This window comes from Halichoeres trimaculatus, unplaced genomic scaffold (genome assembly GCF_033239565.1).
Source record: "Halichoeres trimaculatus isolate MK-OKI-2021-1 unplaced genomic scaffold, fHalTri1.1 fHalTri1_scaffold_21, whole genome shotgun sequence".
NCBI classification, from domain to species: domain Eukaryota; kingdom Metazoa; phylum Chordata; class Actinopteri; order Labriformes; family Labridae; genus Halichoeres; species Halichoeres trimaculatus.
Genome location: NW_027437199.1, coordinates 14469693 through 14485005, shown reverse-complemented (window position 1 = coordinate 14485005; position 15313 = coordinate 14469693). Strand labels below are relative to the sequence as shown.

Sequence of the window (15313 nt, the reverse complement as noted above, 5' to 3'; positions counted from 1 at the left end):
TTTGTATTTTTTGTTTCTGAATTTATTAAATATAAATTCATATAAAGAACATGATACATCTTTAACACAGTCCTGCGCTCCATGCTTTAATCTCACAACCCAGAAACCAGCTGAGACAGTATAGTCGCTTTTACCCCTTTTTACTACATCTCTCTCTGTACATTTTCACAAGAAGTAAAGTCAATCTATTTCAGTATCTTTTTTGTTAGTCTAAGTAATTCTTATCTTAAATTCTAATCTCCAGATAACTAACACCTGCCTGTTTATGTTAACTTAATGGTGTGTGTTCGTTGATGCATTTTCAGGTTATAGGACTGCCTGAATCCTTTCCCACATTCCAGACATAGATATGGTTTTTCCCCTGAGTGTGTCCGCTGGTGTCTTTTCAGCCGGTTGGCACTGAGGAAGCTCTTATCGCACTCGGTGCATGAGTACGGTCTGACTCCAGTGTGGTAGCGCAGGTGAATGGTCAGGTAGCAGGACTGGGTGAAGCTCTTGCCACAGTGGGGGCATTGGAAGGGTTTGTGGCCCGAGTGGAAACGCTCATGCTTCAGAAGCTCAGCGTGTGAAAAGAAGCCCTTCCCACAGTCAGAGCAGAGATATGGCCTCTCGCCTGAGTGAGTCAGTTCATGTCTGATCAGAGTCGCCTTGTAAACAAAACTCTTGTCACACTGTGAGCAGCTGAAAACATTTTCCCTGGTGTGGCAGCGCTCATGCTTCTTCATATTACGCTCCCTCTTGAAGCTTTTGCCACAGAAAGAACACATGAAGGGCATCTCCTCAGAGTGGATCTTCATGTGGCTCAGCAGCCCTCCCTTGTAGAGGAATCCCTTCCCGCACTGTGTGCATGTGTGTGGTCGCTCCTTCTGATGGATGCGTTGATGTGCAGTGAGAGCTGCTCGGTAGGCAAAGCTCTTCCCACAGTTGCAGGTGTGCACTCGCTCTTCTTGGTGGGTCTGAAGGTGTCGGTTCAGGTAGCTGGCACAGCTGAAGCTCAGCTCACAGCGGGGACATTTAAACAAACGCTCCACCTTGTTCACCTCTTCACTGTGAGTTTTCAGGTGTCTCACTAGAGCAGACTTCCAGGCAAAAGCTCGGCCACACTCTGAACACATGTACTCGCCGTTCTCCATGTGGGTGCTCTTGTGCTCTTTCTGAGCCATCAGGGATTTGAAGAACTCCCCGCAGATCAGACACTCGTACTTACGCCCAGACTTGTGCGTCTGCTTGTGTCGCTCAAGTGACTGCTTAAAAGAAAACCGGCGCCCGCACTGAGGACACGGGAAGGGTTGCTCGCCAGTGTGGATGCGTTGGTGGGCTGTTAGTAAGGATTTGAACTTGAAGCTCTTCCCACAGTCTGGGCAGCTGAAACGTCCCTCTTCATCCGTAAGGGGCTGAAGAGAATCCTTGTCATCCTCAGTCTCGATAGAGTGAACCTTGTCAATGTGCAGCTGGACTTGGATTTCCTCTGAGTGCATGAAGGAGCATTTGGGACAGGAGAATGCAGCTGAGGAGCAGTCTTCTATGGAACCTAGTGGAAATAAAGTTATTGGACGTTAGCACAAGGAAGTAACACATTGATGTTTGATGAGTCTCCAGTCAATTACACTTAAAAAATGAATAAATCTGAACCATTTCAAGTTATTCCAGGATGAATAGTAAATTGTTTTGAAAAGTTGCATGTTAAGGGCTGCACGGTGGCGCAACGGTTAGCGCTGCAGCCTCACAGCAAGAAGGTCACCGGTTCAAATCCCCACCTCGGCCGGTGGGCCTTTCTGTGTGGAGTTTGCATGTTCTCCCCGTGCATGTGTGGGTTCTCTCCGGGTACTCCGGCTTCCTCCCACAGTCCAAAAACATGCTCATCAGGTTAATTGGTCACACCAAATTGTCCCTAGGTGTGAGTGTGTGCATGCATGGTTGTCTGTCTATGTGTCAGCCCTGCGATTGACTGGCGACCAGTCCAGGGTGTACCCCGCCTCTCGCCCAATGATTGCTGGGATAGGCTCCAGCCACCCGCGACCCTTAACAGGAGAAGCGGTATAGAAAATGGATGGATGGAAGTTGCATGTTAAAATGTCGTAATTTTGTATGCCCTACTAAAATGAAAAACATATTTTAATAACAGGAAACTTTTCACATTATAACATGATGCTGTTATGTTTTCATTCCTGACGTTCTAATTTGGTTATTGGCTTGAGGAAGCTCATCTTTATCTTTTAAAGAATCACACTTTTACTTTTTACCTCCTTGTGATGACACCTCTGTTGATCCATATGAGTGTTCGTCCTTACTGAAAGACAGAGGTTAAGTTGAAAGTGAATGTCTTAAAGGAAACTGGTTTTGAGATAAGTGTTAGCCACATGCTAAGGGTTTTACCTGTTAAAAGGCAAAGGCTTCAGCTCTTGAGGCTTCGTCTTGGTGGTCTTATTTTTTCTGGTGGTCAAGCTCTTCTGGAGGTTTATCACCTGGATTTTCATGGTTGGTTTGCGTTTGCGCCCACTTGTTCGAACCTTTGCTAACATGACTTCACTGTCAGGCACAAGAAATGTGCTTTCAAAGGAAGGGTTCTCGCTGATCTGAACCTTTGGATCTCCTTGGCTACAATCTGCTTCACCTGCCTGCACCTGTCCATCAGGCTCAGAAAGAGCTTCTCTGACATCTTTGTCTTGAATAACAACCTGTTGCTCCTCTGTCAGGCTCTCTGATGGCTTGTTTGCACCGCGATCATCAGAGTGGGTTTTTAGATGTCTTGCAAGTGCCAGCTCCCAGTTAAACCTCTTTTCACACTGATGACATGTATAAACATCATCTACCATGTGTGTCTGCTTATGCTGAGTGCAGGCTGACAGTGACTGAAACGCTTCTCCACAGATGGCGCAGTCATACTTGTGTGCGGTTTTGTGCCTGTGTCTGTGCCTGTCAAGGGACTGTCTGAATGAGAAGCAGCGACCACAGTCACTGCAGCGATGAGGGCGTTCACCTGTGTGGATGACCCTGTGGGCAATCAGGGAAGAGGCAAACTTAAATTTCTTCTTGCAGTCCGGGCAGTCATGAGGCCCAACAGAGATGTTGTGTTGTGCAGTCTCCAAGCTGTCCTTGTGACTTTCTACAGGGATCACATCTACCACACCACTTACAGCTTTTTCTTCTTCTCTTGCATCAACTTCTTCTTCCCTTGGAGTCTCATCCGGAAGAACCACCAATGAATCTTCAGCCACCAAGCTACTAACTGTTTCTTTAAAGCAGTTTTCTCCCATCACCACCTCAATGTTAGTGCTTGCAGTCAATTCGATCTCTGCGTAATCTGTGACTGTGATTATTTCCACCGCCACATCTTCCACAAATGTTACAGTTTCTGTGTCATCGCTATGGCCTGGCAGGGGATCTGTTTGGTTGGGCTGTTCTGCAGGCGCTGACTCTCTTCTTGGAAATACCACAGAGAGGGAGGAGAGGATCCTGTCGCCCATGCTCGAAGGTGGAACTGCATAAGGAGAAAAACACAACTCATTGATGGAAGTTCAGTCAGCAATATCAGTGAGATACATATGATGAAGTAATCAGAAGTTACCATGCTGCTCCAGATGGCCGAGGTGTTTATGGTGCTGGAGCAAAATGCTCAGATCTGTAGGCTCGGAGATTGAACGTTCACACTCCTCAAACACAGAACAGTCAGCTCCAAGCCAGGAAACAGTCTGTGGGAAATATATAAAGACAGAAACAGTTTCAATAAGACTTGAAATAGATACTATGACATAGTGTGCTTGTCTTCTTCTAGCTTTCCCCAAGATATTTTAAGTCATTGTTGTAGTTTCAAAATCTGTGGTAGCTTGGAGGAGACAATGCAGACTAACACCTCTGTGACTGCAGTGGCCTTAGTGCCATGTATGTGATTACTAAAGAGGCTACTTTACAATCGTTAATGGTTGAGGATAAAGATGAAGCCGGAATAGATTAAAAAAAAACTTTTGACCTGTTCAAGGTCGGGGACTGGCAACAGCTGAGCCAACCGAAAGAGGAACTCCGAAAACAGTGTCTGCAAATCGCTGTCATACAGCGCCCCATACTCAGCAGGAAAGACCTCCTTCAAAAGGCAAAAGGAAAATGTTATCTCAAGTGAAAACTTAACGCATGCTTAATTCCACAGCCCATTGGCAGAGTTGACATTTAAATTACAACCCGCAGAGGACTGTAACTTTTCAGTTTGACTCTGAAGATTTGTAATCAAGGTTGCATCACCAAGAAAAAGTCACGTCTCTCCTTAGGATCTTTGAGCAGAGTCTGGATAAGCCCAAGAAAGTTCAGAACTATCTCCTCCTCTTCTGAGTTTGTGGCCTGCAAATGAGTATAACGAAACACATAAACCCTGGAACCAAAGACTATGACAGAGGATGTTTTTAGGAAACATATAAAGCAGACACTTACTTTAATTGTGTCTAACTGAGACAAGATGAAATCGGGTTCCTCAAGCTGATCGTCTCGGCACAACTCAACAATATACTGATGAGGAGAAAATAAATGCATCGAGTAAGTAAGTTGAACAATAAAGCTCACAGACATCCAGCTTTTTAAAGTTATCAGAAGTTGACAACAACATCTATAAAAATCCTTGATCCATCTTTCACACTCACCCTGGATCTCAAGCCTAGAACAAGTTGTGACCTGTGTTTGTGCATAAGCAGCTCAGGGACCATGTCTGTCACCAAAGACACAAATTCAGCCACTTTCCAGTAGTTCATGGCATCTCCCTTTCTCAGGACCTGCATCATGGAGGCTGACAGAAGCTGGAGAGGTGGCACCAGGAGGCGCAGGGAAGCCGGGGGTAGTGGGTCGCCTGAAAAGTACACGAACAAAGACTGAAAATGACTGCAATTCTACCTTCTACCTCATTCTTTCACATCAAAGCAATGGGAAATGCTAATAACTTAAAAATGGGCTTTCTGGGCTAACGTGGGTTGAAGATGCAGGCACAAAATTCAACTGTAGCTCATCAATCAGAAAATTCAATTAGCGATTTATTTTTCTGTTTTCAGACCCACAAACCTTTTGAAATGCTAGGGGGAATAGTTGCGTCCATCTTCGCTGGAAAACTTAATTAGCTCTGGTTGGATGAAAGTTAGCCGGTGTTAGCCAGCTGGCTAGCTGCTCAGTTACAGTTACAGTTAGATAAATGCTGTTGGCTCCAACAGACAATGATGAAAATCCGTGCCAGTCCAGGAGAAATAGAAAAACTCCACTCTCGATGAGCGTAACGATATGTTTAAAGTCCAAGCATTAGATATACGCAGTTACATCGTGCATTTAATTTGGAGTCATATTCTCTTCTTCTTCTACTTCACAGACAGCAGTGGTTGATGCGTTTTTCTTCGTCATTGGTTCACAAACAAAGTCTTGGGTGCATCACCGCCACCTACTGGTACAGTGTGTGGCCTACAGTCTACATTCTTAACACTAAAAACTACTGGTAATAATTAAAAAAACGTAATAATAGCAATAATAATAATAATAATAATAATAATAATAATAATAATAATAATAATAATAATAATAATAATAATAATAATAAAAATAATAATAATAGCAATAATAATAATAATAATAATAATAATAATAATAATAATAATAATAATAATCAGTCAAGGTATAACAATTGACATTTTCAGAAATACACCAAAGTTAGACAAAAACATCATTTTTATTAATGATCCTTGTCAGTCATTGCGAATTTTTAGCAACATATACATAAACATATCATTAAATTTTCCGTGTATTAAGATAATGGTCATCATAACAGTTAAAATACAACCTAAAAAAACAGATGATGACATGGGAGATGGTAACAGAGAATAGAGCAGCAGTAACAACAACAACGACAACAACAACAACAACAACAACAATAACAATAATCATAATAATAATGATGATGTTGATGTTTGCTTATAAAACTGTAAAATAAAAATATTGTCTTTATGCCTTTAGGTGATAACTTGGTTTCTAAATTTCTAAATGGCATGGTGTGTGTGTGTGTGTGTGTGTGTGTGTGTGTGTGTGTGTGTGTGTGTGTGTGTGTGTGTGTGTGTGTGTGTGTGTGTGTGTGTGTGAAACAGAGTGAGAGAGACTGAACCCTCGCCAGCTTGCGCTTGAGTCCTCATGGAGCTCTCTGGGTGCAGGTCCTCAGCTCTTGACCGCTTACGCTTCAATAACGCCGCACTGAAGACGCTGCCAGTAGATGAGTCAGAGGAGCCCGGGTCCCGCACGGTCCCTGCAGCTTGTTATTCCCGAATTCGTACACTTCAGCCCCTGGTTTGTCCAACTTTTGTAGCGCTGTCCCCGGCGGCGCTAGCTCTGCTCGGGTTGAGTGTTGAGGATGTGGTGAGTAATCCCCTGAGCCCAGAGTATTTCAGCGGCTCCAGGCTGCTGCCCGGCTCCGAGCCAGCTGCACACTGTTACAGCGGGCACCAGTTCGGCCTGTTCGCGGGGCAGCTGGGGGATGGAGCAGTGATGTACCTGGGAGAGGTGGAGTCGGACATGAATGGTCGATGGGAGATTCAAGTTAAAGGGTCAGGAGTTACACCATACTCAAGGTAATTTTAGATATGCAACCATTAACCAGCTAAATATAGGCCTACCTGGGAGCACTCAAAACTATCTTATGACCCGTTGCAGACTCAGGTCATTGAGACATTGTGACATTGACACATATTGGATGAAACACTTGAGGATGGTGACCAAAACAGCTGACACATTGTTTCATGGGCCTTGCTCACTACAGGCATGTGAGTGTATTAAATCAAGGAGAGCTGCTTAAGAGCTCAGCTCTTGGCACATCAGTAGTATTCCTCATTTCTCAACAACAGCCTACTCAGCAGCACCCATATTGCTGGATTTGGTCTGATTAATGAATTGAGTATGTAAATAAAATACTAATACACATCTATATTTGAAAAAAGAAAGAAAGAAAAAAATTCTAACCTTGACAATCATCAATGGTAAAGGTTTTTTTTCTAGAGATTTGAAAATAATTTATCAAAATTATGATAAAAAGTAAAATAAAACCCAAAATGCCATAGAGGAATTAAAGCCAAGCACATAGAATAATTAGGAAAGTTAATGAAATTTTCTTTTGCACCTTAGCTTATTCAGTTTAGAATGTGAGAGAATTATTTTATTGCAGATTAATGATTATTTGAAAATAAAATGGACTTTTTCCTTTTTTTTTTTTTTTTTTTTTTTTTTAATAAATGAATAGTTCTTCAAAAGAATCACAAAAATCTCCTTAAAACTCTAACAAACTGAAACTTTCCCAGAGATGGAGACGGCAGGAAGGTGCTCCGCTCCAGCATCAGGGAGTTCCTGTGCAGCGAGGCCATGGCCGCTCTGGGAATACCTAGCACTCGAGCAGCCTCCCTGGTGACCTCTGACCTCTTCGTCACTAGAGATCCACTAAACAATGGTAGACGAGTTCCTGAACGCTGCTCTGTCGTACTGCGTCTCGCCCCGTCCTTCATCAGGTAGGAAAAAAGTCATTCTTATCAGGATGTCCTTTAAAGCTTTTTTATCCTCCAACACAGATCTGTATCATATGTTTGCTTACACTGATCTGATGCTTGTGCTTTGACAACACAGCTGCACACAGTTTGTTTTGTTTACATTGAATTGTTAAATTTGATTAATTGTTATATATGATAAATATCAAAGCAAAACAGACCCAGGGCATTCAAAGGTGTGTGATTCACTGGACTTGCCTGTCTTTGTGTCTGGCTCCAGGCGTTAAACGCAGCTTTACTGCTTTTGCCACTTGACATGATCATAGAGTATACTGGAAGTGGCTGTTGGACTGTTGTTGCTTACTTGTGTAGGAGTTTTCACACTACTGACATTGTAGCCCTGGGGTTGCTAATGCTAAGTTACTCACCCAATTGTATTTGCTGCTATTTGTGCTCAGTTGTCTATTTCAGCTCAAACTCAATTGACTGGGTCATTCCTAGTTGTTTTTTGGTCCCAAATCTTTTCTCTTGAGAAAAATCAAAAGTTTGTCTTGTCTCTTCCATCTCTGTTCTAGATTTGGATCTTTTGAGATCTTTCAAGTTCGAGATGACTTTTCAGGCTTACAGGGTCCCAGTGCTGGACGGCTTGACATTAGAGCCCAGCTGCTGGATTATGTGATTGAGAATTTTTATCCTGGTATCCAGAAGAATCACAAAAACAGAACTAACAGAAACATGGCGTTTTTCAGAGAGGTGAGACCTAAGAAGTGTTTTGACAAACTATCTTTAATTGTAACCATTCCTTTTTATAACTTAGTTATTAAGAATTTAAACAAATCCAACATTTGCAGCCTGTTCAGCCTAGAAATATTTTCCTCCAATATCTTGTGCATCATGCCTAGACCTACAAAAACTTATTTGTGAAACCAACAGGAAGTTGGCCATTTTTAGTTTTGTGGTTTGCATCAGGCCATTTCCAGCGAGTCTTTCCAAGATGAGGTCCTCCACAGTGCAATCCACTTCACATGTATTTCACAGGTAGAAGGCCCTGAATGAACAAAAAGTGTGGCCATTCAAGCTTAATATATTACACATGGATAAGAGGGATCTTTTTTACCCATTTTTCTCAGCAGAAACTTTGTTTTATTTCCCGAATATTTAGCCAATAATAATAATAATAATAATAATAATAATAATAATAATAATAATAATAATTATATATATATATATATATATATATATATATATATATATATTTATATATATATATATATATATATATATATATATATATATTTATATATATATATATATATATATATATATATTTATATATATATATATATAGCTTTAATCATGGTTTTAGTTTAAATTGTCAAATATTAACAGTTTGAGTGGTATATCTGCAGGTCATGGTACGAACTGCTAAGCTAGTGGCTCAGTGGCAATGTGTTGGTTTCTGCCATGGTGTCCTCAACACAGACAACATGAGCATCCTGGGTCTTACTCTGGATTATGGTCCCTTTGGTTTCATGGACAGGTAGGCTGCTTACATGCATTTCTTTGATTGTCTGGTTTGACTTATTTACCATTGCATTTAACTGTTAAGAATTCAACTTGGCTAAGTAAACCTGAAAACACACTATACTGTCACAGTAAAATGGGCTGAAATTAGGATTTCAGTTTATCTCATCATGCGGAAAAAAGTCCAGATTTTATTGAGAACCCAGGTATAATGTTTTTTTTCTTCCCTTTAATGTTATTTATATAAATCAATTTATTCTGTGTCAGATACGATCCAGATTTTGTCTGCAATGCCTCAGACAAAAGAGGTCGTTACTCATACCAAGCTCAGCCGTCTGCATGCCACTGGAACCTGGCTCGCCTGGCAGAGGCGCTGGGCTCTGAGCTGAATGCTGCTGAGGCAAAGGCCACCTTGGATGAATTCATGCCCACATACAAAGCCTTCTACCTCAGTATCATGAGGAAAAAACTAGGACTTGTGAGGAAAGAAGAGGAAGTTGACAGCGAGCTCATATCAGACCTTCTACGACTCATGCACAACACCGGTACAAGGAATGATGGTCAATTTGTTTTAAGTGGCAATATAATAATAATGCAATGTTTTTCTGTTGCTTAGTTATTAAAAGACACTGTCTTTTTAGGTGCAGATTTCACAAACACCTTCCGCCTGTTGAGCTGTGTCCCCTGGCCTGAGGGAAGTGACAATGAGCGGTCGGCTGTGGCGCCAGTTGTGGACCTTGTCTTGGAGCAGTGTGCTTCTATTGAGGAGCTAAAGGTGGCTAATAAGCCAACAATGGAGGACGGGTGAGGGGGCGTATGGTGGCTTGATATGTATATATTCACTGAGCAGTTATAAAGAAAACATTAAGTCTGAGGCTGCCCCACCATACACTCCCAACAATGTGTCTTATAAGTTTATTGGAGCAGTTTCAAGTTTTCAAGTTATGTCATTTCTTTGTTTTGCCTTTTATCTGCTAGCATTTTGAGGAAAAGTCTTACCAAAACAATATGTAAGTTATTCATTTCTTTTGGTATTGTTAAAATTGATTTAACATAGAGGAGGGTCTGCGCCAGAGCTAGATTTGCTGTCCCGTCAATCATCTTTTTTTTTTTTCTTCTAGTGAATTGGCGATGATTCTGTCAATGGCACAAACAAACCCTGTCATGTTTGGGATAGTGGCAGACAGTCCAGGTGTGTCCGAGCAACTTATCAGGATGGGACGGCTGAAGGAGCTTCTCAGCACAAATCAGGATGAGCTGAAGGAAAAACAGCGAGATGACTGGATTCGCTGGATGAGCCGGTACAGGTAAGAGAGGAAACACAAGACAAGTTACAGTCAGATATTTTTTCACTGCTTTTAGCCAGTGGGTTTTTGTTTGACTGACAAACTAGATTTTGTTCAGGCTACCATTGTCTTTATTTTTTGAGCAGCTCAAATAAAGCAACATAAAAACTGTTCCCAACTCAAGAATACTATATAACTCATTTGACCTGAACCTAAAACCACACTGCTATAATCAGTACCTGGGACTAAAGCACAGTTCACACAGGGAGTGTTGCAGACCTCTAGTGCCATAGATTTGCTTTGTTTGACGGCGAGGCTGGCTGTTAGGCTCAGTAAAGAGAAAACAACTTACAGTGTCTTTTTGTGGTTAAATTTTATCATGATATTTTGTGACTTCTATGCTCTTAGCATTGCTAAATTTGCTGCTCAACTACAATTTTCAGTTTCCAGCAGGTTTAAATGTGTTCATTAAAAACATTTGTAATGCAATGCTGTGCAAAGTTAACATCTCCAAGTCCTGGTGTGTTCCACAGGGGACGTGGATGTGTTTGTTTTGTAGCTGTCACGGCTGTGACTAATGAATATTTCTTACCTGAATGGCCTGAACGATTGGGGTCCATCTATTGTGTTTGATTTTGAAATTGACCAAATGATCTTTACCATCTGCACACCTGACTTCCTGTCAAGGTTGATTTTCTCTGCTGAGACTGGCACGAGCCCACTCTGTCAAAAATAGAGCCTTGGTGTGCTGTAGAAGTAGCTGAGAGGCTCTCTGTGTAAAATGGAACATTGACTTTAATAAGGCCCTGTGATTGGCTGGCGACCAGTCCAGGGTGTACCCCGCGTCTGGCCCAATGACAGCTGGGATAGACTCCAGCCACCAGCGACCCTGAACAGGATAAGTGGTTAAAAAAATGGATGGATGGACTTTAATAGGAACAGAAGTAAAGTATTTCCTTGTAATTTATATTCTTATATTTCCAGTAGCTTCTGAAGCCATGAATGCAAAACAGTAAATTTTAATACTTATGGGAAAATGGCTATGGTTGCTAGTAGTACCTTCAGATTTATCCAGTATATAAGATACAGTATTTATGCACATTATTGCCACCTATTGGGTAGAGTCAGGAGCACCAACATGGTCAGTTACATTCACACTGTAGCAACTGAAAAAAAATGCAGGGGATTCTTGTCACATTGAGTCATTACAGAAGTGATCCTATCTCAAGGGTAGCAGTTTATTTCTATGAAAAAGTTAAAGTGCAAACCTGTGAAGCCTGTCCAAGCTTATTTCGAAACAGGTCCAATAGAGCAGTCATGCATGTACCCCCAACGCAGTCTGAAGTACATATTGCATATGACATTTCTTCTTTTTGAAGACAGCCGATGTAATGTGACTGATCTATAGTACCCACAATGAACACTTTTAGGTTCACTGAAAATTAGCTTATGAGGTACAGAAGCTCAGTCTGCTTCACAAAAGTTTAAATTCAACTGATGTTTGCTAGCTCCTGTGAAATGACAATGCTAAATATTTGAAGACCTATGCAACATTTTCCTTCTAATAAAAAATGGGTACACCCCTCTTTGGAGCATAGTGAGTCTTTACCATCTGCCAAGCATGTTATTCCTGAACATGTACAAGCGTTATGTTGCATACTCATATGCAAACAGCTGTAATAAAACTGGAAAAATAGACAGATATCTTTTTTCATTCAAATAACTTTTCTTGTGTTGACACAGGAGACGTTTGCTCAGGGAGTGTGACGACACAGCTGACTTGTCTCTCATCAAAGAAGAGAGGGTCAGCGTGATGAACAGGACCAACCCCCGCGTCATCATGCGGAACTATATTGCCCAGAATGCAATCCAGGCTGCGGAAAATGGAGACTTCTCTGAGGTCAGGGGTCAGAAAGTCATGATAGTCTTTGTGGCTCTGAAAATTATCTCAATTAGGGCAAGGCAACACGGTGTTTGATAATTATTAGTTGTTTAGTTTGATTGAAACCTCATCAGCAACCTTGAGGTTGCAGCTACTCTCAGGAGCTGATCCCAGAAAGGAAGTTTGACAAACTCTAATGCCAGTTTTGGACACATCTGTTAATGGCAGCTCTCCTCTTGATGATCTGTGCACTTGGTATTGACAAGCATTAAGTTAGTGACTTGGATAATGTGAGTCCCAGGGATACTTTTCATATAAATAAGGCTGAAGCAAACCTTGTAGAACCTTTCAAAAAGATGTAAAAACACAAGAAACACCATCCATGTAACTTTGAGTATGGTTTGAATGATTTATTGAAATTTTGGCAAGCGCAATAATCAAATAATCATACAGGGCAAAAAAAATGTATTAAAAAATTATAATTTAAAAAGGATAATATACTTAAGTATACAGCCTTAATTTGGTCATTTTAATTTTGGGAGAGTGGGGAGGGGACTGCTGCCCTGCAGTCCACCTTTTGCTCCTTTCCCCTATTTGGTTAAGTACTTATTTGTAACTCTTTGATTGCAACATTGGTATCTTTGCTGATACCGTTTTATCGAGTAACTGACAGATGTAGATGATTCCTTTCTCTGCCTTTTCTGTGTCAGGCGTTGTTTTTGGTAATACTGCAGTTCCTCTTTTTAGGACACAGGTCATGCCTATGGTGTTGTTTACCTCGACCTTTTGCCCTGAGCCTGAAGTGTGACTTCTTCTTATCTTGACACTCTAAAGTCAGACTTAAGTGGTCCTCAAATGGAAAACTCTGGCTGTCTGGGCAACTGAAAAGCAACAGACTTGAGTTATCCCATTTATGATGGTTTGATCAACATCCCTCTCTGGCACAGATAACCCATCTGCAAGAGCTCCGCTTAATGGAGCGCTAGTACGGGGATGGCTGAACAGACTTAAAGGTTGGGGTTTCGTAGCCGGGTGGCTAACAGCATGTCTCGTCTCCAAATGTTTGCCATTTTTTAAGCAATCAGAATTTAGTATTAGAGACATAACATCATCATTAGACACAGTGTCCTAGTTGGAGTTGGGGCATCCTTGTGGGGTTACACAATCCTTTTTACCAGCTTTTAATAATGCACAGATTTAAAACTACGTTGTTGACTCAAACAAATTGTCATATCTTTTTTACGGAGTCATTTCCACCAATTGGCAAAGAGTGAAGGACACAAAACAACTCTTTAAAAATATAACTAGTGCTTTCTTCCCCCATTGTGCAAACTGAATGTGATATTCTCTGGATGCTGACTTTCGTTATGGTGACCAATAGTGATTATATAAAAAGAAAAAGTTTTTTAAAAAGTCAACAACAAATGTTCATTTTGTTTAGTTGAATTTATTTTTTTACTTCTGTACAACTTATCTATCTGTATGTTGTGTTGCAGGTTAACAGGGTCCTCAAAGTCCTGGAGAAACCGTACTCTGAATCTGACACTTCTACACCAGAGGCATTGGATGTCAAAGACCTGGCTGTTCACTATTACAGGAAACCTCCTGCTTGGGCACAGACAATTTGCATCACCTGATCCACCTAGAGTCTCCCAGACATGTGGATGAGGTCTGTTCCTCTGATGGACCTCCTGGGTCTAAAGGTTTTCAGAGAAAAAAAACAGATCTCATCTGCATCTATCCAGTGTGTTTCAGAGTCCATCAGTTATCTCTGTTTGTTCATTTCATGATGTGTTTATTAAAATGCTTCAAAAGTGTAAAAGAGTAACACAACAGCTTCACTGACTTAATCTGAAATCATGGACATCTATATAAGAAGCTGATGATTTCGCTGATGAAGTATGACGACTCAGATGACCAGTCCTACAATGACCTGTCTGAGTCTGAAACACTGAAACACACTGACGCAAGTTATTTACAGATAATTGGCACTTATCAGGTCAACATGCCAGTAAAACAAGCAATTTGCTCTATTTTTACTCTGTTTTCTCAGATCTGGTGTTATTTCAGTAAATAGAACGGTTGTTTTACATTTGCATACAGAAAAAAGAAAAGATTATAATTTATTACTTTCTGGGTGAGGAAACATGTTAATTTGTTTGCCTAATTTGTTCGTAAAATTGTATGTGGGTGTTATGGCCAAACATTTATTTTGTAATCAAATGAGATTAAAGACAATTAAAGCTTCTGTGAGGATCTCAGTGATTATTTTTTGTGCCTCTGTGTACAATTTTCAGGACATCTGTCTCATGATCTTGTGTTGTTCATGTGTGAGTTGACCAATGAAAGTCCCAAACTGTTTTCTTTTAACAGCCAAATGTATCAACACTTTGAATTTTTGTAGAGAGAAGTACAACCGGCCTGTTTCTTCACTGTGGCTCAAAATGATATTGTCTGACACTAACCATCTTGATGAAGGGGATTAGAGAGTCTTGAGGATAAAAACAAAACATTTTAGTCAGAGGCTTATATGAAGGTTTTCTAAAACATCAGTGTGAGAAAATTAAAGATATCTTTTAGCTTTAAATTGTGTAAAGCTTATATGAAAGTATGAGAGGGACAGTATGATGAGAATATTCAGATACTAAGCAATTATGAACAGGAATGTCCTATAAATGCAGATCTTCTGTGCACAGTTAAGCTTCTCTGTGATTGGCCAAACCAAACAGAAGCTAATTATGGACAAAGTACCTCAAACAACCCCTCTTCAAGAAACTTGGGCCATCTCTTCAATGTTACTCTACCAGATGTTTATCGCAGTCGCACAGTCACAGTTGGCATCCCAAAAGATATTATGTCTGTATTGCACTGCAGGGTAAACAAACCACATTTCTGGAGAACTGCTATGTCATGCTCCTCTGCATAAAATAAAGAAATAACATGGCACAAAGAAAGTCTGTGCTAAGCTTCTCTATAATCCATTCAGTAGTTGTCAGGAATGTACGGTTTGGGATTTTTGCCCCAAAATACAGACCACTCATTTAAGCTGAGCGCAGATGTTGATTTTGACACACACATATCTGAGTACATGAACAAAGAAGCAATGTGTTGCAAGACTAAATGAACTAGAGGCAAGA

At 40.8% G+C, this 15313-nt stretch overlaps 2 protein-coding genes across 2 annotated transcripts; one reads left to right on the top strand and one right to left on the bottom strand.

Annotated features, from left to right (window-relative positions):
* Nucleotides 1-56: 56 nt before the first annotated feature.
* On the bottom strand, nucleotides 57-5368 carry LOC141810610 (uncharacterized). The gene is made up of 9 exons (XM_074698315.1): nucleotides 5041-5368; nucleotides 4629-4831; nucleotides 4423-4497; nucleotides 4237-4332; nucleotides 3971-4081; nucleotides 3569-3692; nucleotides 2377-3481; nucleotides 2244-2290; nucleotides 57-1531 (listed from the first exon to the last, which is right to left on the bottom strand). Exons 1-9 carry the CDS (start codon nucleotides 5072-5074, stop codon nucleotides 264-266), a joined length of 3063 nt encoding a protein of 1020 aa, XP_074554416.1. The 5' UTR covers nucleotides 5075-5368; the 3' UTR covers nucleotides 57-263.
* Nucleotides 5369-6147: 779 nt separating this feature from the next.
* selenoo2 (selenoprotein O2) lies at nucleotides 6148-14160 on the top strand. The gene is made up of 9 exons (XM_074698562.1): nucleotides 6148-6581; nucleotides 7305-7508; nucleotides 8060-8237; nucleotides 8894-9024; nucleotides 9276-9553; nucleotides 9650-9812; nucleotides 10130-10315; nucleotides 12038-12194; nucleotides 13673-14160. Exons 1-9 carry the CDS (start codon nucleotides 6148-6150, stop codon nucleotides 13820-13822), a joined length of 1881 nt encoding a protein of 626 aa, XP_074554663.1. The 3' UTR covers nucleotides 13823-14160.
* The last annotated feature ends 1153 nt before the right edge of the window (nucleotides 14161-15313 follow it).